The sequence below is a fragment of the Bos taurus genome, chromosome 5 (genome assembly GCF_002263795.3).
Source record: "Bos taurus isolate L1 Dominette 01449 registration number 42190680 breed Hereford chromosome 5, ARS-UCD2.0, whole genome shotgun sequence".
Classification (NCBI taxonomy): Eukaryota; Metazoa; Chordata; class Mammalia; order Artiodactyla; family Bovidae; genus Bos; species Bos taurus.
This window is the reverse complement of record NC_037332.1, coordinates 56,228,615-56,251,431: the sequence shown is the minus strand read 5'-3', so window position 1 is coordinate 56,251,431 and position 22,817 is coordinate 56,228,615. Positions and strand designations below refer to the sequence as shown.

The 22,817-nt window shown below is 61.5% G+C and overlaps 1 protein-coding gene across 2 annotated transcripts in view; it reads left to right on the top strand.

Moving 5' to 3' along the window:
* LRP1 (LDL receptor related protein 1) overlaps positions 1–21,764 on the top strand; it is an 80,921-nt gene extending 59,157 nt beyond the window's left edge. Inside the window, exons 43-89 of one of the 2 annotated variants that reach the window (XM_024992497.2) lie at positions 724–928; positions 1,260–1,452; positions 2,058–2,183; positions 2,366–2,494; positions 2,730–2,849; positions 3,071–3,184; positions 3,518–3,667; positions 3,745–3,867; positions 4,188–4,304; positions 4,484–4,612; positions 4,869–4,991; positions 5,072–5,212; positions 5,313–5,503; positions 6,361–6,544; positions 6,699–6,784; positions 6,922–7,041; positions 7,441–7,628; positions 7,763–7,968; positions 8,518–8,706; positions 9,278–9,426; positions 9,834–9,927; positions 10,049–10,165; positions 10,320–10,439; positions 10,803–10,925; positions 11,079–11,204; positions 11,691–11,807; positions 12,495–12,601; positions 12,706–12,838; positions 13,480–13,599; positions 13,751–13,873; positions 14,205–14,345; positions 14,433–14,567; positions 14,646–14,765; positions 15,712–15,980; positions 16,436–16,614; positions 17,095–17,201; positions 17,450–17,566; positions 18,029–18,205; positions 18,346–18,486; positions 18,595–18,768; positions 19,020–19,181; positions 19,572–19,746; positions 19,885–19,986; positions 20,127–20,191; positions 20,272–20,362; positions 20,463–20,607; positions 20,773–21,764. In XM_024992497.2, the coding sequence (XP_024848265.1) occupies positions 724–928; positions 1,260–1,452; positions 2,058–2,183; positions 2,366–2,494; positions 2,730–2,849; positions 3,071–3,184; positions 3,518–3,667; positions 3,745–3,867; positions 4,188–4,304; positions 4,484–4,612; positions 4,869–4,991; positions 5,072–5,212; positions 5,313–5,503; positions 6,361–6,544; positions 6,699–6,784; positions 6,922–7,041; positions 7,441–7,628; positions 7,763–7,968; positions 8,518–8,706; positions 9,278–9,426; positions 9,834–9,927; positions 10,049–10,165; positions 10,320–10,439; positions 10,803–10,925; positions 11,079–11,204; positions 11,691–11,807; positions 12,495–12,601; positions 12,706–12,838; positions 13,480–13,599; positions 13,751–13,873; positions 14,205–14,345; positions 14,433–14,567; positions 14,646–14,765; positions 15,712–15,980; positions 16,436–16,614; positions 17,095–17,201; positions 17,450–17,566; positions 18,029–18,205; positions 18,346–18,486; positions 18,595–18,768; positions 19,020–19,181; positions 19,572–19,746; positions 19,885–19,986; positions 20,127–20,191; positions 20,272–20,362; positions 20,463–20,607; positions 20,773–20,913 (6,604 nt within the window). In that variant the 3' untranslated portion in view covers positions 20,914–21,764. Of the gene's footprint in view, positions 1–723; positions 929–1,259; positions 1,453–2,057; positions 2,184–2,365; positions 2,495–2,729; positions 2,850–3,070; positions 3,185–3,517; positions 3,668–3,744; positions 3,868–4,187; positions 4,305–4,483; positions 4,613–4,868; positions 4,992–5,071; positions 5,213–5,312; positions 5,504–6,360; positions 6,545–6,698; positions 6,785–6,921; positions 7,042–7,440; positions 7,629–7,762; positions 7,969–8,517; positions 8,707–9,277; positions 9,427–9,833; positions 9,928–10,048; positions 10,166–10,319; positions 10,440–10,802; positions 10,926–11,078; positions 11,205–11,690; positions 11,808–12,494; positions 12,602–12,705; positions 12,839–13,479; positions 13,600–13,750; positions 13,874–14,204; positions 14,352–14,432; positions 14,568–14,645; positions 14,766–15,711; positions 15,981–16,435; positions 16,615–17,094; positions 17,202–17,449; positions 17,567–18,028; positions 18,206–18,345; positions 18,487–18,594; positions 18,769–19,019; positions 19,182–19,571; positions 19,747–19,884; positions 19,987–20,126; positions 20,192–20,271; positions 20,363–20,462; positions 20,608–20,772 lie in introns of both variants that reach the window. The other variant, XM_024992496.2, reaches the window with a different exon arrangement.
* Positions 21,765–22,817: the final 1,053 nt, after the last annotated feature.

The window sequence follows — 22,817 nt, the reverse complement described above, 5'->3', positions numbered from 1 at the left end:
AGCACAGCATGGCCGGCCATTCCCATCACCTCCTATACTGAGAGGAAACCGAGGCTCAGAGGGGCCAAGAGAAAAAGAAAAAAGGAGAGACCAAGAGGCATGTTCAAGCTCAGAGCTAGTAAGCAGCAGAGCTGGGACTCAGATCCCAGATGTACACAGGCCTTAAGTTATGGAGAAGGTGAATCTCAGGAACTTGGTGGTAAAACCCACGTTTTCCCCAGGACCTGGGACACACTGGATACCCAAGGGTCTTCAGGATACCAGGAGAAGAGAAAAACGAAGAAAAATATAATAGAAAATCCTCACATAGCACACACGACTGTCATTTAATCCTCAAATCACTCCACGGAGCAAATAGATAGTATTAATAGTACTAGTCCTATTTCATAGAGCGGAAAAATGAGCTACAGAGGGGTTAAGTAGCTTGCTAAGGTCCCTAGCAGCCAGGATCGGAATCCCAGAGCCCACTGTCTCAGTAAAGGCAGGTGTGAACACAGAAGCACTTGTACATGTGTGCACACGCACACTAATCCTGTCTATGTAGCCTTTCCTGGGCACCGGGGCTATGTTGGCTTTGGTGGCCTGAGGCTGCCTGTGGTGCTGGGGCCTACCTCACATGCTGGCGGACCTCTGGGTCTGGCTTGTCTGCACGCCCTCGCCTGGGCTCACCACAGCCGGCTCCTTGGCTTTGGGTCCTGATCTCCGTGGCCTCTCTCCCCTCAGCCTGATGTTCTGGACCAACTGGAACGAGCAGCACCCCAGCATCATGAGAGCAGCCCTGTCAGGGGCCAACGTCCTGACTCTCATCGAGAAGGACATCCGCACTCCCAACGGCCTGGCCATCGACCACCGGGCTGAGAAGCTCTACTTCTCTGACGCCACCCTGGACAAGATCGAGCGGTGCGAGTATGACGGCTCCCATCGCTACGTGAGTCTCCAGGGCGGGCGGGATGGGCAGCAGGAGGGGGCCGACACCGGGAGACTGCCCGGCAGCCAGGGAGGACACTGCCCAGGCGCAGAGCAGGAGAAAGGGAGGCCGCCCGGTGGAGCGGGAAGAGCCGGGAGGACAGTGAGGCGTCCTGACCTCGCCATTTGGCTTCCTCGGCAGCTGAACGAGGGAGGTGTTCGCAGTCCTCTGCAGATCCTCCCCTTGTGTGACCGTGTCTAGGGAGCCAGGCCACTGGTCCCCGGAGCATCTGCAGGGGGTGGAGGCAGGGGCGAGAGCCATACCTCTAACAAAGCTGAGGGTGTCTCTGCAGGTCATCCTGAAGTCGGAGCCGGTCCACCCCTTCGGGTTGGCCGTGTACGGGGAACACATCTTCTGGACCGACTGGGTGCGGCGGGCCGTGCAGCGAGCCAACAAGTACGTGGGCAGTGACATGAAGCTGCTGCGCGTGGACATCCCCCAGCAGCCTATGGGCATCATCGCCGTGGCCAATGACACCAACAGCTGTGAGTGGGGCCGCTGCCACCAGCCTTGCCCACCTGCCCACTGTGCCAGCATGCACACACACACACACACACACACACGTACGCAACTGGACCCATCCACATCTCTGGATGCACCCAGCACATGGTGCAGTTATTCCTCCCACACAGAACCACCACACAGACCCGCTAGAACCTGACCCCGCGCCCATCCCAGGCACTGCTTGCTCCACCACCGTCTGCATGCATGGGCACAGATGTGGTCCCACACTGGCTTGACACCGAGGGTCCCCCACACAGATCTGCAGTCTTCTCAGCCTCTCACACACTCTTCACACATGCCCTGGGGCCCCGCCACATACATGATCTCAGGGCTCCTTAGATTTCAGTCTCCCCAGTGTACAGCTCAGAATGCCAGTCACCCCACCTAAGAGCACACACATCGTCAAGCTCAGGCCTACCCCGAATGCTCTACCCAGCCTTCCCATAGCAGCCCCCAGGCCAGCTGTGAGCCACTGTGTCACAGGCAGCGCCGGGAAGCTCAGCAGAGCTGGCTGGTTGGGGTGGGGGTGCTCCGTGTATGCACAGGTGAGGACACGCTTGGCCCCTCTCCTCCACCCCTGCCTCAGGCGAGCTCTCTCCCTGCCGCATCAACAACGGGGGCTGCCAGGACCTGTGTCTGCTCACGCACCAAGGCCACGTCAACTGCTCCTGCCGTGGGGGCCGTATCCTCCAGGACGACTTCACCTGCCAGGGTGAGAGAGGGACCAGGGCACTGCGTGGGGCCCCTGGGCACAGACGGGAACCATCTCAACCCAGACGCGCCAACAGCCCAGCCCCCACCAACAACCCAGCCCCCCGAAGCCTCAGTTCCTTGGGGGAGGGGGGTACAGGCGCTCAGGCCCCGGCTCAGGAAGCTCCTTGCCTTTCTCCCCAGCGGTGAATTCCTCGTGCCGTGCACAAGACGAGTTTGAGTGTGCCAACGGCGAGTGCATCAATTTTGGCCTGACATGCGACGGCGTCTCCCACTGCAAGGACAAGTCTGACGAGAAGCCGTCCTACTGCAGTAAGGGCCCCCACCTGGACCCCCAGGCCCTCACCTCCTGAGTCACCAGCCTCAGTCCCACGGGCTGGGGGGTGGGAGTGAGAGGAGCAAAGCCCCCGCCCTCCCCGCATCCCCGAGAAAAAGTGGGGAGCTCATGAAGGGGAGAACCACTGTGAGACCCACACCAGGCCCGAAGCAGGGTCTCATCAGAGGCAGCCCCCAGCCGCTGCTCACCGTGGCCTGCTCCCACCTGCAGACACCCGCCGCTGCAAGAAGACCTTCCGCCAGTGCAACAACGGGCGCTGTGTGTCCAACATGCTGTGGTGCAACGGGGCAGATGACTGCGGGGACGGCTCCGACGAGATTCCCTGCAACAGTGAGTGGGACCTGGGCCAGGCCTCAGACCCTCCCCACCCCCACGGACCCTGCCCCGCCCCGGCCCTCACTGAGCTTTGGTCCCCAGGTCCCAAGGATTCTGGTTCAGGTCACGGTATGGTGGCCTCGGGCAGGCACTCTGGGCTGGGAGGTCTGGCCTGGGCCGGTCTGTCCCCCACGGGGAGGCCCCTGGCTGATGGCACCGGGCGGGCACTGTTATAGAGACGGCCTGTGGTGTGGGCGAGTTCCGCTGCCGGGACGGCACCTGCATCGGGAACTCCAGCCGCTGCAACCAGTTTGTGGACTGCGAGGACGCCTCGGACGAGATGAACTGCAGTGAGCGACGCCCCCTCCCTGCCCTCTGGCCCAGGCTCCTCTCTGCCTTCCCTCTGGGCCCCCAGGGCAGCTTCAGCCCTCTCCCAGCCCACCCCAGCCCTGGGCTCCCCTGGGACTCAGGGAGGGGCAGGGAGTGGAAAGCGTGGCCAGGGCACATCCACCGAAAGACAGGGCTCGACTTTCTAAAACATGTGTGCGGGCCAGCAGCTCTGCGGGAGGGTGTTGTTGGGGGAGCCTGGTGCCACCCCTCCAGGCGCCGTACGGGCCAGCAGCTCTGCGGGGAGGGTGTTGTGGGGGGAACCTGGTGCCACCCCTCCTCCCCGCCCCTGCCAGGCGCCACTGACTGCAGCAGCTACTTCCGCCTGGGGGTGAAGGGCGTGCGCTTCCAGCCCTGCGAGCGGACCTCCCTCTGCTACGCGCCCAGCTGGGTGTGCGACGGCGCCAACGACTGCGGGGACTACAGCGACGAGCGCGACTGCCCAGGTCCGGCCAGTGGGCAGGTATGCGGTGGGCAGCGGCCCCCTAAGGGGGCCATGCCCTCACGCCTGCCTCGCCCCCAGGTGTGAAGCGCCCCAGGTGCCCCCTGAACTACTTTGCCTGCCCCAGCGGCCGCTGCATCCCCATGAGCTGGACGTGTGACAAGGAGGATGACTGTGAACACGGCGAGGACGAGACCCACTGCAGTGAGTGACCACAGACCCACTCCCGAGCCTAGCACCCAGAGGACCCACAGGGGATAGGGCTTCACGTCCCGCTAAGATTCTGTGCGGACCCCGCCCTCTTGATGCCTTCACAGGGAATGCCCTCCTTTGAGAGGCGCACCCAGGGCCTCACCCCTTGCCTCCCACCCAGAGCCTCAGGCTCTGAGAGGGGACTGTCTCTCCATTCCTACTGAGTCCCCCTACCAGGTGCCATGAGTGTCTCCCCCATCCATCCTGTGGCATCTATCTGCAGCCCCCCATCCCTTTCCGATCTAACTGTGACCTCTGTCCAACTGCCCCAGACAAGTTCTGCTCCGAGGCCCAGTTTGAGTGCCAGAACCATCGCTGCATCTCCAAGCAGTGGCTGTGTGACGGCAGCGATGACTGCGGGGATGGCTCGGACGAGGCGGCTCACTGCGGTGAGGCGGGGGCAGGGGGCTGGGGTCAGGTTGGGGAGGTGGCCCTGGAAGGAACAGACCACCCCCACTCCCAACAAACCCCACCGAGTGACAGCACAGCCGCGGAGATGTCTCTCCAGCTGCCCGGCCTGGCTCTGCCTGCCCCTGCATCTCTCAGTGTCTCCCTGTTCCCTCCACAGAAGGCAAAACATGCGGCCCCGGCTCCTTCTCCTGCCCTGGCACCCACGTGTGCGTCCCCGAGCGCTGGCTCTGTGACGGGGACAAGGACTGTGCTGACGGCGCTGACGAGAGCGTTGCGGCAGGCTGCTGTGAGTGGCGGGGGCCCCAAGGAGTGGGGCGGACGGTGCATGGCCGTGGGCCCACTTTGCAGAAGGGGAAACCGAGGTCATGGAGAGGAAGGGGTCACTCAGGCAGCAGTGGCAGAGCTCTGTCTGCAGTCCAGGTGCCCAGATGCCCTGTCCAGTGCTCTGCCCACCCTGCTGCTCACACCACAGGCATGTCGGGGGGTGACACTCAGCAGCAGATGGGCGGGCGCTGAGGGGCTGTGTCTGCCTCTGTCCACAGTGTACAACAGCACCTGTGATGACCGCGAGTTCATGTGTCAGAACCGCCAGTGCATCCCCAAGCACTTCATGTGCGACCACGACCGTGACTGCGCTGACGGCTCCGATGAGTCCCCGGAGTGTGGTGAGCCCGGGGCCGCGGCGGGAGGGGGCCCTGCTCTCAGTGCACAGGCCGCCAGCCTCACCTGCCCCCTCCAACCGCAGAGTACCCAACCTGCGGCCCCAATGAGTTCCGCTGCGCCAATGGGCGCTGCCTGAGCTCCCGCCAGTGGGAGTGCGACGGTGAAAACGACTGCCACGACCAGAGCGACGAGGCCCCCAAGAACCCGCACTGCACCAGCCCAGGTGGGCCCCCTACGTGGCTCCCTCCCTGCCCTCGGCCCCAGCCCCAGCCCCAGGCGCCCGGGACCCAGCTGACTCGCCCCCTTCCACCTCACCCCGCCAGAGCACAAGTGCAACGCCTCCTCGCAGTTCCTGTGCAGCAGCGGGCGGTGCGTGGCTGAGGCACTGCTTTGCAACGGCCAGGACGACTGCGGCGACGGCTCAGACGAGCGGGGCTGCCACATCAATGAGTGTCTCAGCCACAAGCTCAGTGGCTGCAGCCAGGACTGCGAGGACCTCAAGATTGGCTTCAAGGTATGCTGGGTGGGAGCCTCTGCACCCAAGCCTGGCTGGGATTCCTTTCTCTGCCCCTCGTTCATATGTTCATCCGACAAAGGCAATTTCAGCCCCTGTCCTGCCAGGCAGCATTCTAGGCCCTGGGGATACAGCGTTGAGCACAGCAGAAATCTCTCCTAGTTGGGTTCTGGTCAGTGTGGAAGATAGCACTGGCAGGCTTTGCTGGCAGATGAGGTCGGGGTGTGAGAGGAGGAGGGGCGTGTGGATGTCAAGCAGGCCCCAGATGCACAGGTCCACGGTTCAAGGGAGAGGCCAGACGGGAGAGGGAGTCTGGGAGCTGTCACCATAGAGACGGCATTTAAGTCAGCCGTCTGGAGAAGACCTTCACAGGGGCGAGTGGAGATGGAAAGAGGGCCGTCTGAGGCCTGAGCCCTGTGCATAGCCACACTGAGGGCGGTGAGGCGAGTGGAGAGGGGAGCAGCAGGGGAGCCTGAGCAGGGCCAGCTGCCAGGGCAGGAGGACAGCCAAGGGAAGAAAGTGTTGGAATAAGAGGTGCCCAGCTGTCAAATGACGCCAGCGGATCACATAAGACGGGCCTGAGCATTGAGCTGGGGATGCAGAGACATGGCGGTCACGGGGGACTCACACCAGTGGCCAGGTAGGGGCGAGAGCCGGATGGCTGGCGTGGGCCAGCTCAGTGCCTCCTCTGACGGGCAGGCCTCCATGTGGTCTGCCTCCTCAACTTTCCTGTGCCAGCCAGCCACCCAGGGTGAAGGGAGCCAGAGGGGCCCCTCAGTCTCGGGGTGACAGGTCTGCAGTCCCTGGGGCAGCCCAGCCCCCTGCCCATGCCCACCCCAGGCCCCCCGTGCCCGCAGTGCCGCTGCCGCCCCGGCTTCCGCCTGAAGGATGACGGCCGGACGTGCGCCGACATGGACGAGTGCAGCACCACATTCCCCTGCAGCCAGCGCTGCATCAACACCCACGGCAGCTACAAGTGTTTGTGCGTAGAGGGCTACGCACCCCGTGGCGGCGACCCCCACAGCTGCAAGGCCGTGACCGGTGAGATGGGGGTTTGGGGGTGTGCAGCTGGCCCAGGCCACCTGGGAGAGTGGTGGGAGGATGGGATGGCAGAGCTGAAGGCAGGCTGGGGACTGGCAGGGGGGTGCCAGAATGCACCCCGGCCAGCAGCTGAGCCGGCATCCTCTGTCTCTAGACGAGGAGCCGTTTCTGATCTTCGCCAACCGATACTACCTGCGCAAGCTCAACCTGGACGGCTCCAACTACACGCTGCTCAAGCAGGTGCCAGACCCGCCCTCCTCACCCCGCCGTCCAGCCCCACGCTCTGCACTCAGACCCGTGGCCATCCTCCCTGCCCACCTCACCAGCCTTCCATATTCTGACTCTTGGGTCACCCCTCTGCTCACCCCCAAATGCAGGGCCTCAACAACGCCGTTGCCTTGGACTTCGACTACCGAGAGCAGATGATCTACTGGACAGACGTGACAACCCAGGGCAGCATGATCCGCAGGATGCACCTGAATGGGAGTAACGTGCAGGTGAGGCTGGGGACCAGGAGCCAGCCGCCGTCCCTGCCCAGAGGACCCTCTCTGTTTCAAGGCCATCTCCACTCCTCTTCACTGAGTCACTACACGACTCCACTTGTCCTCGCTTCTCTCCCCTCTGAGCCTAGCGAGCAGCGGGGTCTAGGAGACTCCTCTCTCTCCCTTCCCTTAATTAGCAGTGAGTTCTCCTTAGTCTGACCTCCCTTACACCTGTGCTCCCAGGCTCTGTGGGGTTGGGATGTGGTCTCTGTCACCTAGAGACCCATCTCCTGGAGCCCAGGCTGACACCATGTCCAGGGCTGGGCCTTTTCCATCCACTGTCCTCCCAGAGAGGCTGAGAGTCCTGGCCCATGTCACCCAGGGAGGGCCCTTCCTCCCCACCCCTGCCCACAGGTGCTGCACCGGACGGGCCTCAGCAACCCCGATGGGCTGGCTGTGGATTGGGTCGGTGGCAACCTGTACTGGTGTGACAAAGGCCGGGACACCATCGAAGTGTCCAAGCTCAACGGGGCCTATCGCACAGTGTTGGTCAGCTCCGGCCTCCGTGAGCCCCGGGCGCTGGTGGTGGACGTGCAGAATGGGTATGTGGGCAAGGAGGGTCGGGGAGGTCTGAGAGCAGCTGGTATAGTCGGGCACCCAGGTCCAGCCTCCCTGCAGGCTCCTGGTGGGACCAGTCACGGGATCTCTCCTGCCTCACTGCCCACCGGCCCGCCAGGTACCTCTACTGGACAGACTGGGGAGACCACTCACTGATTGGACGCATCGGTATGGACGGGTCCAGCCGCAGTGTCATCGTGGACACCAAGATCACGTGGCCCAACGGCCTGACGCTGGACTACGTCACCGAGCGCATCTACTGGGCCGACGCCCGTGAGGATTACATTGAGTTTGCCAGCCTGGACGGCTCCAACCGTCACGTCGGTCAGTGTGCCAGTGAAGCTGCCCCGGCATAGCCAACCTGCTGGGGACGGGGGTTCTGAAACTTCAGGGGATCAGGCCTCTGGGGCAAGAGTGGGCTTAAAAGCCACTCAGGGCATGGCCTGAGGACACCACCCACCAAGGGTCTGGGGGTTCAGAGCACCACAGGGTACGTCCCCAGAACCCACCTAGGCACGAGGCCCCCACCGGCTCCCTGAGGACGGCAAGAGACAGGCACCTTTCCAGGCACAGTTCCAGATGATGGGCCCTGAGGAAGGTGCGGGGGACTGGGGCTGGGGTATGCAGCATGCCCCCACTTCCTGACAGGGAACGATGGAGAATACAGGGGCAGGACCCTGCCATCAGACGGGCCTGGAGTTGAGTTTCAGCTCTGCCACTCGCTTGCTATGCGACCAGGGGCTGCAGCAGGGCTATGCCCACCTCACAGGGTTGCTATGGGGTTAAGAGGGCCCAGTAGGGAAGGCGCCTCATGCTGCCCAGTTGCTGACCAGTGGCCCAGGCCTGACCCCCACACCCTGCGGCCCCCTGCAGTGCTAAGCCAGGACATCCCGCACATCTTCGCGCTGACCCTGTTTGAGGACTATGTCTACTGGACCGACTGGGAGACAAAATCCATCAACCGAGCCCACAAGACCACGGGCACCAACAAGACGCTCCTGATCAGCACACTGCACCGGCCCATGGACCTGCACGTCTTCCACGCCCTGCGCCAGCCCGACGGTAAGTGGCTGGGGCCTGAGAGCTGGCCACCGGCGAGCCAGGAATGAGGGGCCCTGGAGTGAGATGGGGCCCTGGGGTGAGATGGGGCCCCACTGTCTCAGCAGGGGTTGCTGCCCCAATCCTTCCCCAGCACTGACTGAACAATGCCTGTAGACACCCGGAGATCTGGAGGGGAGTAGACAGGCTATGGTCTGGCTCTCAGGAGTTACAGCCCAGCTGGGTCCAGCCCTGGATCTTATAGCAGCAAGGCCCCGAGGCCATCCAGCAGAGCAAGTCTGGGGGGAAACCCCCAAGGCCAGGCCCCGAAGGCAGACAGGCCGGAGCTGAGGAAGGCCCAGCCTGACCCTGAAACCTCAAGAGAGTCCTCCTGGCTTCAGCTCCCTTCTGAAAGAGCAGGGTTTGGACCTACCCCACCTCTGCCCAGGACAGATGGGCTGGGCAGCCTTTGAAAGACCAGAAAACATGTTCCCAGCGAGCGCTGCCCTCACCCCGCCAGAGGCTGGCAGCCGGGGGAGCAGTGGCCCATAACTTGGGTCCATTTGCCGCCCTTTAACCCCGTTTCCCCCGGCAGTGCCCAACCACCCCTGCAAGGTCAACAACGGCGGCTGCAGCAACCTCTGCCTGCTGTCCCCCGGAGGCGGCCACAAGTGTGCCTGTCCCACCAACTTCTACCTGGGCGGCGATGGGCGCAACTGTGTGTCCAACTGCACGGCCAGCCAGGTGAGGCTCGTCCCCAGACCCCACTCACCAGTACCCCACTCCTCTTCGGACCCCACCGCCCACTCGAATGTCCTCACGCATCTGGTTTTCCCACGCTAACACCCCCACATTTCTTGCCTACCTCTTGTCTCCCCACAGCAATACTTTTACACCCGTCACCTCACACAGACACCCGCACACCCTAACCCTGACCCCCTCCTCACCAGTCCCCCCAGCCCCAAGCTCCACACAGATACCCTCCGGCCTGGCCTCCCTGCAGTCCCCGAATCCCAGCCTCCCATCCAGCTCACCTTCCCCCCGAGATACCTGACCCTGCTGCTTCTGGGAAACACACCAGCCCCTCAAAAGAAAATCTCCTGAGTTCCCCAGACCCCCACCAACCCCTCTCGCCCCCACCTGCCCTCCAGTTTGTGTGCAAGAACGACAAGTGCATCCCCTTCTGGTGGAAGTGTGACACGGAGGACGACTGCGGGGACCACTCGGACGAGCCCCCGGACTGTCGTGAGTGCCCGGGCAGGGTGGCGAGAGGGTCCTACGTAAAGGTTCCCTGACTCTCGAGGCCCCAGGGGTCTGCGCCCACCCCACCCCCACCGTCCTGATGCTGAGCATCCCTTCCTGGCAGCTGAATTCAAGTGCCGCCCAGGACAGTTCCAATGCTCAACGGGCATCTGCACGAACCCCGCCTTCATCTGTGACGGGGACAACGACTGCCAGGACAACAGTGATGAGGCCAACTGCGGTAAAGGGCCCTCCCTAGGACCTGGGGTTGGGTGTCTGAGCTCCCAGGGCAAGGGAGCTCGGCCCCGCTGCCTCTCCCTGCAGGAGACGGGTCCCTGCCCTGCCTGAGTCCTCCACCCACCATCAGTTACCCTCCCCTCCCCCCACCCCCACAGACATCCACGTCTGCTTGCCCAGTCAGTTCAAGTGCACCAACACCAACCGCTGTATCCCCGGCATCTTCCGCTGCAACGGACAGGACAACTGCGGAGATGGCGAGGACGAGAGGGACTGCCGTGAGTGCCCCGGGCGCCGGCAGGGGCGGGGGTGTTGGAGAACCCGCACGGAAATAGGGCTCACCTTGAAGTCCAGCTCCCGCTGCTTCTAGGGACCCTGCCGTTCTCAGGTTATGCTATTAGATGAGCAACATGAATTATATGGGGTGTGACTCGATTTGCTCATAAATCATTGTGCACATCATAGAGATGTGCAGATCCCGAAGACAAAATCACCAAGATTAGAAATAAACTGTCTCTTCCTGCAAGAAATTGCTGGCAGGACCAGGACAAGGCCAGGGCTTGGGGGAGAGAGAAGCTGTGGAAGAGAACTGTGGGGAGAGGCGAAGCGGGCCAGCCCTCACTCTCTCCCCAACCCCACAGCCGAGGTGACCTGTGCCCCCAACCAGTTCCAGTGTTCCATCACCAAGCGCTGCATCCCCCGGGTCTGGGTGTGCGACCGGGACAATGACTGTGTAGACGGCAGTGACGAGCCCGCCAACTGCAGTGAGTCTCCCAGAGCCCACCCTCCCTCCAAAGGGCCTGCAGCTCCCGCCACCCGGGCATGTGACCCCCTCGGCAGCCACTCCCACCCAGACCTCACCTCACAGCACCTTCCTGAAAGGAGCCTTCTTCCTCACCCCGGCCACCCCCTTGCAGCCCAGATGACCTGCGGGGTGGACGAGTTCCGCTGCAAGGACTCAGGCCGCTGTATCCCGGCGCGCTGGAAGTGTGACGGAGAGGACGACTGCGGGGACGGCTCGGACGAGCCCAAAGAGGAGTGTGGTGAGCTTCCCCGAGCCTGCTCGGGAGAGGCGCCTGCTGGGGAGGGCAGGGGCTGCCCGCTGCCTGAGCCCCCTCACAGCCTGTGCCCACCATCTCCTAACTCCCCACCCCCACTGGCATTGGACATGAGCTTGGGCAAACCTGGGAGATGGTGAAGGACAGGGAAGCCTGGCATGCGGCAGTCAATGGGGTCGCAGAGTCAGACATGACTTGGTGACTGAACAGCTCCCACTGGCACCTCATCGGCACACATCTGCCCACCATCTGGGATCTGTGGATCCCGTCCCTGAAGCAGCTCCCCCAACTCATGTCCCCTCTGCCCCAGAAGCTCCCATTCCCCCGACATCTCAGAACACGGCCTAAGCTGCCACTACTGACCTATGTCAGGCTGGAACGTCCACTGGCCATCCTGACTGCACCTCTCGAGACCCTGAGGTCTGCCCCCTACCCTGTCCCTGACTGCCTCCTCAATCTTGCCTCTTCTAGACGAGCGCACCTGTGAGCCCTACCAGTTCCGCTGCAAGAACAACCGCTGCGTGCCAGGCCGCTGGCAGTGCGATTACGACAACGACTGCGGGGACAACTCTGACGAGGAGAGCTGCAGTATGTCCCCGCCCCATCCCCGCCCCCCAGCCCACAGGTGCCCTTCCCCGGGAGACCTCTGGCACCTCCCTGCTCAGCACCTTCCCCCACCCGTCGCCACCAGGCTGCACTAGGGCAGGTGGCCGCCTCCCGGGGCTGAGGGTCAGGCCCCCTCCTGCCTCACTCGCGCCCCCACTTCATGTTGTGTACTTGAGTTTGTGCCATTTCACCTCATCTCATGTTTCTCTCCATTTTCACACTGTCCTCCCGGGGTTGCAGAGGTAGGTGTTTCTGATGTGCCCGTGCCCTGCCACATCCCTGCCACTGCCCCAGAGCCCACCTGTCCCCGTGCTGTGCCAGCCCGTCATCCTTTACTGGCCTCTCCCTGAACCCTGGTGCTTGTCTTTCCCTCCCCATCCCTCCCCACACACAGTCTGTCCTGAGGGCAGGGCCGGGGACCCCATGCCCTCTGTCGTGTATCTGTCCCAGAGGGCTAAGTGTGAGTGTGCTCTGGGCCCGGCTGGTCCCAGGAGGGCAGCCAGTTGGCTTGCCCGGGATGGGTTGAGCATCTTTGTCATCATGCCAGTCCACTATGACCTTCAGGGGTGCAGGGACAAGTGACAGTGCTCTGCAAGGGCTGGAGATGCTCTCGAGGCTGAGTCCCTATGCCCACCCTCCTGGGGCCTGTCTCTTCCTGTCCCTCCCCAGCCCCCCGGCCCTGCTCTGAGAGTGAGTTCTCCTGTGCCAATGGCCGCTGCATTGCTGGGCGCTGGAAATGCGATGGGGATCATGACTGTGCAGATGGCTCAGACGAGGTGGGCAGGGAGACCAGATGGAGGGAGGGTCGAATTTAGAAGAGTCTGGGCAGGCCCGCAGGGGTGCCCAGGTCTGATCAGGACACCTCCTCCTGTGCCCACAGAAAGACTGCACTCCCCGCTGTGACATGGACCAGTTCCAGTGCAAGAGTGGCCACTGCATTCCGCTGCGCTGGCGCTGTGATGCAGATGCGGACTGCATGGATGGCAGTGACGAGGAGGCCTGTGGCACTGGCGGTGAGCCCTCCCACCCCACAGTAACACTTCATCAAGGAGCCAGTTGAAATCCAGCAGAAACCTGAGGGCCATGTCCATCCAGGCCCTGCCCCATGATTTCCAACTTGGCTTAGTCGGCTGTCCTGAGAGGCCGAGTCCCTGCTCACCTGTGCTTTCCTAGAGCAGTGAGGCAGCACCTGCTGCTGGCCTGGGCTCGGCAGTCCAGAGGGGGACGTGGGGAGCCTGAGTGGCGGGAGGTCGGAGCTTGGAGCAGTGAGGGCATCCTGGCTCTGGGCTGGTGGGCTGAGGCCAGAGACTGGAGCCCAGGCCCCCTGACTCCCAGGCGAGGGATCCTCCTCTGTACCTGCTGCTGCCTGACAGTGGGCCCTGGGCCCTCCTCCACCACTGAAACAGGGCTCTCTGGACACTTTCCCAAAATGACTTCTTCTCCCCGAAATACCAGAGGAGGCAGTTCTGCCCAGCTACCTGGCCGGTGGTAGAAAATGAGGAAACCCAGGTTCTGTCCAGTGGGGGTTCCAGTGCTTTCCTGGAGTACCCTCTAGGTCTCAGCCATGGAAGGAGGGGTCTGGCCACGATACCCGGCCCTCAGTAACTGGGGGCTCAGAGCTCATTCTTTTCTCTTTGCTCCCTCCGGCGCCCAGTGCGGACCTGCCCCCTTGACGAATTCCAGTGCAACAACACCCTGTGCAAGCCGCTGGCATGGAAATGTGACGGCGAGGACGACTGCGGGGACAACTCAGACGAGAACCCAGAGGAGTGCGGTGAGGCTCCAGGGTGGCTGCCGGGCTTCCAAGAGGGCGGGGTGGGGCGGGGCTCCAGACGGGGCGGGGCTCTCCCGCTCCCTGGAGGCCCTCAGCCAGGGTGGGGGTACCCCCAAGGCTGATTCTAACTCTGTCCCTCTCGCCGTTGCAGCCAGGTTCGTGTGTCCTCCAAACCGGCCCTTCCGTTGCAAGAACGACCGCGTCTGCCTATGGATCGGGCGCCAGTGCGACGGCACGGACAACTGCGGGGATGGGACGGATGAGGAAGACTGTGGTGAGCAGGGGGCCAGTGAGGGGGGTTCTGGGGGGTGCCTGGAGTGGGGATGCTGCACAAGCGGTGGGGGTGGCCCAAGTGGGAGCTGTGTCTGGTGAGTCGATTCAGGGAAAGGGGAGGATCCACTGCCGGGAGCCTGGGGGCCTTGTCTTGGCAGGAGAGAAACCCCTGGGGAAGGCACTGAAGCGGAGACTGCGAATCTGAACAGTTTAACCAACTTCCCCTAAGGCTTGAGAGCCAGGCTTGGGGCCCCTCTGACTGAGCAGGGGTTCCTGTGGGAAGAAGGGACAGGGTGGTAAAAATCAGGACCTGAAGCCCCGCCCTCCCCTAGAGCCGCCCACGGCCCAGACCTCCCACTGCAAAGACAAGAAGGAGTTTCTGTGCCGGAACCAGCGCTGCCTCTCCTCCTCCCTGCGCTGCAACATGTTCGATGACTGCGGGGACGGCTCTGACGAGGAGGACTGCAGCATGGGTGAGGGTGAGACCCGCGTGCCGGCTTGGGCGGGGGCCGGGAGGGACAGAGAACCTAAGCCCAGGCCTAGACTCACTGTCTCCGCAGACCCCAAGCTGACCAGCTGCGCCACCAACGCCAGCATCTGCGGGGATGAGGCCCGCTGTGTGCGCACCGAGAAAGCCGCCTACTGTGCCTGCCGCACTGGCTTCCACACGGTGCCAGGCCAACCCGGATGCCAGGGTAGGAAGGGGGAGTCCAAGAGGCGGGCAGAAGCCCCCCGCCGCGAGACTCTCCCTGACCCGGGCGTGTAACCCCCAGACATCAACGAGTGCCTGCGCTTCGGCACCTGCTCACAGCTCTGCAACAACACCAAGGGCGGCCACCTGTGCAGCTGCGCCCGCAACTTCATGAAGACTCACAACACCTGCAAGGCGGAAGGTAGGCGCTGGGAGAGGGCGGAGAGAGGGGCGGGGCTTACAGCAAATGAACCTGGGATGCGGTGTCTGCCTTTGGGCAACCTTGCCCAAGCCTGCGATTCCAGACCCACCGGACAGCTTCCAGAACACGGCTGGCAGCCGTGCAGAGGCCAGAGGTCCTGGGGTGAGAGCATCACCACTCACATAGTCAAGAGTACCCCACCTGCATCTTCCCATTATGTTTGTATCAGCTTTACTGAGGTATCAGTGACAAAACTGTCAGATATTTGATGTGTGCCAGGTGATGATCTGATGTACATACACCTTGCGAAAGAATTCCCCCCGTTGAGTTAATTAACACATCCATCATTTCACATATTTACGTGTTTTTTTTGTTGTTGTTGTTGTTGTTTGGTGAGAACATATACTTTGATGCATACCTGCACTTTCCTCATGCCTCTATACAAAGACACCCCATATCCATGTACACACACCCGGGCACACACAACCCCAAACATGTTCGAGTGCACTCATATGCTCATGCACACCTACACTCCTCCATGGCGGTGCTCATGCACGCCCACATGTGTGTGCACCTATGAGCAGATATCAGACATTATGGAGCAGAGAGTGTGGTGATGCCTGCAGAGGCCGTGAGGAGGCAGAGGTCCCTGAGGCTGGAGGAGGGGGGACAGCTTTCTGGAGTAGCAGGTCTCCCTAGATCACCTCAGGAGAGGAGGAAGTTCAAGGACTCAGGCTGGAGCCCTCAAGCCTGGCACTGGGGGGGGATGAGCAGACGCTTTGGGCCACGTCAGATGGCTTGACTAGGAGAGGGACATTGTTAATGTGAAAGGGGTGGGACTGGGGAGGGAGCACAGCTTACCCGGCTCTTTCTAGCACCAGGCCCGACACCCCCCAGACTGCGCTTTCACCCCTGCCAACCAACATCTGGGCTCTTGTCCCTCCAGGCTCTGAGTATCAGGTCCTGTATATCGCTGACGACAATGAGATCCGCAGCCTGTTCCCCAGCCACCCCCATTCGGCTTATGAGCAGGCCTTCCAGGGTGACGAGAGCGTCCGCATCGATGCCATGGATGTCCACGTCAAGGCTGGCCGCGTCTACTGGACCAACTGGCACACAGGCACCATCTCCTACCGCAGCCTGCCCCCTGCTGCACCTCCCACCACTTCCAATCGCCATCGGCGACAGATTGACCGGGGCGTCACCCACCTCAATGTGAGTACCCAATCTGGGGTGGGACCTACATGGAGGCACGGACTGGGTGGGAAGTCTGCAAACAGCAGACGGTTCAGAGCAGAGTTTGCAGAGGACAGTGGAAGGGGCAAAGGCTAAGGCTGGCATGCAGGGTGACCTTCAGACGGCATCATGAGGCATGAACAGCAGGCAGGCAGAGCAGCACCATCGTCAGTAGGTGGCGCCGCCACGTGGCAGCCCGAGGCTGCAGGGCACCTGGGCACTTGGCCTTCAGCGTCAGAGCCATGTTCAGTTCCTGAACATCACAGCGGGCACACCGGGTCCATGTTGCCAAGCTCTTGAACCTCTTTGGGCCTCACTTTGTTCCTCAGTAACGCAGAGTAATGGTAACAGCAGGGACAGGGAGTGGGGGAATGGATAATGGCCAGGAAGGCCAAAGGCAGTAACCTCTGAACCTGTGACACCCCCTCATCCAGATTTCAGGGCTCAAGATGCCAAGGGGCATCGCCATTGACTGGGTGGCTGGGAATGTGTACTGGACCGACTCAGGCCGGGATGTGATCGAGGTTGCGCAGATGAAGGGCGAGAACCGCAAGACGCTTATCTCCGGCATGATCGATGAGCCCCATGCCATTGTGGTGGACCCACTGAGAGGGTGCGTGGGGGTGCTGTGGGGAGGCATCTGGGCTGAGGCTAGGAAGCCCCTGGGATGGAGGTGGGTGCCCAGCCCCCAGCATGGGTGTTTCCTCCCAGACCAGCCTGAGGTCAGTGTCCTCTGCAGGCCCCTGGGTCTTCCAGGCTGCGTCCAGCCCTGGCCGTCCCTGATGTCACCCGGGGTCACACTGGCTTGCCCAGCTGGGGCCTGGCTTCTGCTTGGCTGGCTGTCATGGGCAGCCAGGTTCTGGGCTTCTCCTCCGCTCCAGGGGGCAGCTCTGCCTACTGAACTGGGACCCGAGCAGCACATAGCAGTTTTAGAGATCTTTAACCTGGTCAGGAGGTTGACTCCCCTTGACTCTCTATGGAGGAGGGACAGAACACCCTCCTCTTTGTGTACCCGGCAGTCTCTGTGTTCCCCTTCAGTGACCTCCTCTGGGAACCCACGTCCTGCCCACACTCACTTCTTGTCCTTCCCCAGCACCATGTACTGGTCAGACTGGGGGAACCACCCCAAGATTGAAACAGCAGCAATGGATGGAACCCTTCGGGAGACGCTGGTTCAGGACAACATCCAATGGCCCACAGGTCCATGCTACAGGGGCGGGGATCGGGGAGAGGTGGGCTTGCTGAGCTCAGGGCCACACAAAAGTTGGGGAGGGAAGGGGGCTTGAACTGGGATGGGACAGAGGGGTTGTGGAGGCTTTTCCCAGAAAAGGTGACTGCGAGTGACCATGGGGACAGGGTGGAGCCGTCCCAAATATGGACACCGTCCTGCTTGCTCCCCGAGCCTGGGGTGGGAAGGCCGGCCCTCACAGTGCTCTCTGCTCCCCCAGGCCTGGCCGTGGATTATCACAATGAACGGCTTTACTGGGCGGATGCCAAGCTCTCAGTCATCGGTAGCATCCGGCTCAACGGCACAGACCCCATCGTGGCTGCTGACAGCAAACGAGGTCAGCCTCCACCAGCAGTCTTGCAGCCCTGCCCTCAGGCCTCTGCCCTCCCCTCTGGGCCCAAGGCCTCACCAAGCACCCGCCATCCTCCTCACCTGGCCCTCAGCATCCCTGCAGTGCCTTTTGGGTCCCTCCCAACCAGACACCCCCAGCACCAGTCCTGTAGGCCTGAGTCCACCCTGACCCTCTGGGCTTGCTTTATATTCATTCATTCTACCAATGGGTGTTGAGCTGCGTGGAGGCAACATGGGTGATAATGGGAACTTAGCACACGTGGGGAGAGGGAGCAGAAGTCACTCCTGACCCCACAAGTCAGGGGCTGATGGGACCTGTTGTCAGCAGGAAGAACAGGTTGAGGGGCGGTATGAACAGGACGTGTTCAGCTTGAGGTCCCCGAGAGCCTTGGGACCCAGTGACTAGAGAGTGTGACTAAGGCCTGAGTCCCCTCTGACTTCTCCCCAGGACTGAGTCACCCCTTCAGCATTGATGTCTTTGAGGATTACATCTATGGCGTCACCTACATCAATAATCGTGTCTTCAAGATCCATAAGTTCGGGCACAGCCCCTTGATCAACCTGACTGGGGGCCTGAGCCATGCCTCCGATGTGGTCCTGTACCACCAGCACAAGCAGCCTGAAGGTGGGCAGAGAGGGAGAGCCCGGGCCGAGGCAGGGGAGGCCCAGGGGTGCTGTCTCCAGGCTGCAGCCTCAGGTTTTGGTGGGCAGAGGGGGTTCTGGGTCCCACGACTCAGCCTTCTCCCACGCTGCCCACCCCTGCAGTGACCAACCCCTGTGACCGCAAGAAGTGTGAGTGGCTCTGCCTGCTGAGTCCCAGCGGGCCTGTCTGCACCTGTCCCAACGGGAAGCGACTGGACAATGGCACCTGTGTGGCTGTGCCCTCACCGACGCCCCCGCCGGACGGTATGCTCACGCCCCTCCCTGGCCCCTCATCCCTGCCCCAGAGCCCTCCTCCCTACAGCCCCTGAATCCCCCCTATGCCAGCTCTGCCCTTGACGACCCTTCCTGCAGCTCCTCGGCCTGGAACCTGTAACCTACAATGTTTCAACGGTGGCAGCTGCTTCCTCAACGCACGGAGGCAGCCTAAGTGTCGGTGCCAGCCCCGTTACACAGGCGACAAGTGTGAGCTGGACCAGTGCTGGGAGCACTGTCGCAACGGGGGCACCTGCGCTGCCTCTCCCTCTGGTATGGCCTTTGGTTCTCCTGCCAGGACTCGTGGCCCCTGGGCCCTGCTGCCCCCAAGCCGCCTCTGCCCTGCTTTACTTCACCTCTGCTGCCCTCCCGCCTGCTGCCCCCAACCCCAGCGTTGCTATCCTGTTCTGCCTGCCTCCCCTCTACTGCCTTCCTCCTGCCAGGCCCTCCCAGCCCTGTTCCCCTGCAGTAGGGCCGGGCAGCTCAGTGGGCCACAGTCCTGCTCACACATCGTCTCCCGCCAGGCATGCCCACGTGCCGGTGCCCCACAGGCTTCACGGGCCCCAAATGCACCCAGCAGGTGTGTGCAGGCTACTGTGCCAACAACAGCACCTGCACGGTCAACCAGGGCAACCAGCCCCAGTGCCGATGCCTGCCTGGCTTCCTGGGGGACCGCTGCCAGTACCGTGAGTGAGCCATCCCTGGGCCCCAGGCCAGGATGATGGAGGCGGGGGGTGGGGGGGTGTGCGAGTCACAGGGGCTAGTTCTAGGGAAGGAGCCCATTCGCAGCTCAGCCAGGCTCGAGGTACCAGGGCTTCTCCCCAGGGAGAGGTCAGCACACCCCTGCTGCCCCAAGGTAGTGAACCCTCTGGCATCAGGATTATTCAAGCAAAAGCAGTACCCTGTTGGGATGCTCCGGGACATCTTTGTAACCCTGGAGCCTGTGACATGGAGACAGTAGGGGGCTCAGGAGGAGGTGGAAGTCACCCCAAAGGCCAGCTGCCCCCCACCATCTCTGGAGGACCCTCATGACAGTGGGGCTTGAGGCACCTCCTCTCCCATCCCCTGAACCACAGGACAGTGCTCTGACTACTGTGAGAACTTTGGCACGTGCCAGATGGCCGCTGACGGCTCCCGCCAGTGCCGCTGCACCGCCTACTTCGAGGGGCCCAGGTGTGAGGTGAACAAGTGTAGCCGCTGTCTCGATGGGGCCTGTGTGGTCAATAAGCAGAGCGGGGATGTCACCTGCAAGTGAGTGGGGCCCACTCCCAGTCTGTCCCACCCTCCACCCACCTAATCCACCCTCCCAGCCCCGCCCCGCCCCGCCCCTTCCCAGGGTCTTGGACACCCTCCACCAGCCCCGCCCAGCCTCTGCACTCCTCCCTGCAGTTGCTCCGATGGCCGGGTGGCCCCCAGCTGTCTGACCTGCATTGGCCACTGCAGCAATGGCGGTTCCTGCACCATGAACAGCAAAATGATGCCTGAGTGCCAGTGAGTTGGGCCTGTGCCTCACCAAGGCCTAGATCAGCCTTCCCTCCCCCAAGTCTGAGCCAGACCAGCAGGAGCCTGCGGTCCCTCCCAGTTTCCCCGTGGATGGCATGCCCACTCAGCTCTGCCCCTCCCATCTGCAGGTGCCCACCCCACATGGCAGGACCCCGATGTGAAGAACAAGTGGTCGGCCAGCAGCAGCCTGGACGTAAGTGGCAGGGACCCGGGATGGAGGGCTTTGTGCCTCCGAGGCCTTTTGGACTCAGCTCCCCTCCTCTTCCCCTCTAGATGTAGCCTCCATCCTAATCCCTCTGCTGTTGCTGCTGCTGATGCTTCTGGTAGCCGGAGTGGTATTCTGGTACAAACGGCGAGTTCGAGGGTGAGTTGTGGGGAGTCTGGAAAATTAGGGCCACGATGTTACTGCCCTAGTCTCACCCACTCCTAGAATCCCTGCCCTCATGCTCCCACCTTCCCCCCAGGGCTAAGGGCTTCCAGCACCAGCGGATGACCAACGGGGCCATGAATGTGGAGATCGGGAATCCCACCTATAAGATGTATGAAGGCGGGGAGCCTGATGATGTAGGGGGTCTACTGGATGCGGACTTCGCCCTGGACCCTGACAAGGTGGGCTGGGAGGGCAAGGGAGGGGGCTTCCAGGACAGGGACAGAGGGCTGTGGGTGGGGCAACCAAACGTGTTGGGCTGGATGATGGAATGGAGGTAGGCAGAAGGTACCTAAGCCGCAGAGCCCAGTGCCTGAGCCCCATCTGAACCCTCTGTTGCCTTGCAGCCCACCAACTTCACCAACCCCGTGTATGCCACACTGTACATGGGCGGTCACGGCAGCCGCCACTCCCTGGCCAGCACGGATGAGAAGCGAGAACTCCTGGGCCGGGGCCCTGAGGACGAGATAGGGGACCCCTTGGCATAGGGTCCTACACCATCGGACTTCCCCAGAGAGCCTCCTGCCCCCGGCCAGAGAAGTCCTTCAAGGAGTCCCCCTCTTGCCCAGCCAACCCCTCCCCAGCCCTGCTGGGATGTATAAATGTAAAAAATGAAGGAATTACTTTTTATATGTGAGTGAGCAAGCGAGCAAGCGAGCACAGTATTATCTCTTTCCGTTCTCCTTCCTGCCTGCTCCTCAGCAACGCCCCCCCCCCCATGCTGCCTTCCGGGAGGGGGGGAACAGGAAGGGGGCTCCTGCAAATTACAGGTATAAGGGAGCCCTGCCTCCCACCTTCCCACCAAAAACACACCCCCACTGGGAGAGCTGGTGGTGCTGTGTCCCCCTCCCTGTACAAGACACTTTGTCAAGGCTCTCCCCTCTCACCACCCCACCACCCTGCCGGTCCCCTGAGGGCTGATTCTGGGATCCTGAGGAGGGTGAGTCCTTTGCTGCCCTTGTCTGGAAGATTTGGCTCTGGCCGAGGTAGGAAGGGAAGGATGGAGTTTTTTAGTTCTTCTTGGGGGGAGGCCATCCCATGCCCCAGCCCCCACTCCAGGGGCACCTCTGAGAGGCCGCGCTCAGCATCCCTCCCAGACAGGCCCTCCCCTTCTCCAGTGCCCCCACTGTGGCTCCCAGGGCTGGAGACTTTCTTTGGTAAACAACACCCCCCCCAGGCTCCTCTCCCCTGGGGATGAGGAGGAAGTGGGGCACACCAAGGAAGGGCAAGCGGGCAGCCCCGTTTTGGGGACATGAACGTTTTAATAATTTTTGCTGAATTCCTTTACAACTAAATAACACAGATATTGTTATAAATAAAATTGTAAAAAAAAAAAAAAGACGTTTGTGTCCGTATACCTGAATGTGAGACTCTGAGAGCTGACCTGTGCTTGCATGCTCCAGCCACCAGAGGGAGCCATGCTCTGTACTGGAGGAAGGCTGGAGCATCTGGTCTTCAGTGCCCTTCTGGCCTCCATCCCCGTTGGCTGGGCAGCGGCAAGGAAGCATAGAACTTTACCAGAAAGACCTGCTTCTCCTGGCTGTGTCAACGTGAGCCAGTGACTTCACCTCTCTGAAACATGTGATCTCTCTGGCCGTTGGACACTTACCTCCAGGATCTGTATTTTCTCTGCACTGTCACTTTAAACGACAGCACTGCCACCCATCCTTAAAATGCTCTTCCACAGTGAGAAATCCCACAATAAGAGATGAACACACTGGGATTGTGAACGACTTTCTAGTCCTTCAGGATGGTCCCATTCCCATTCGGCTGTTTGCTCTTGAAGCATTAACATCTCACACCTCATAGAGACTAATTACTCAGATGTCAAGAGTAAGAACCCTGGGTTCAGGAAAAGGAAGGCATTTGTAGTTAAAGCTGGGAAGACCAGTTTTCCAGGTCTCACGCACCACCAAACCCAGTTCACATCCCAGGTTGTTGATGACTGCTACAAAGGGGGTCCCAAGTGTGCCAAGTCGTTTCAGTCATGTCCAACTCTTTGCAACCCTATGGACTGGTTCCTCTGTCCATGGGATTCTCCAGACAAGAATACTGGAGTGGATTGCCATGCCCTCCTCCAGGGCATCTTTCTGACCCAGGGATCAAACCATCATCTCATGTCTACTGCATTGGCAGGCAAGTTCTTTACCACTAGCGCCACCTGGGAATCCCAGGTCTACAATTCCTGTGCAGAAGGTCACACTGCTTTACATGGTCCTAGACTGAGAAAGGGTTACAGCCCTTTCCCTACAGTAGCAAATATGCTCAAAGAAGGCAGCTTTAAGCATCTAAAGAAACCTAGTGTGTGTGTGTTAGTCGCTCAGTCGTGTCCAACTCTTTGCAACCCCATGGACTATAGCCCGCCAGACTCCTCTGTCCATGGAATTCTCCA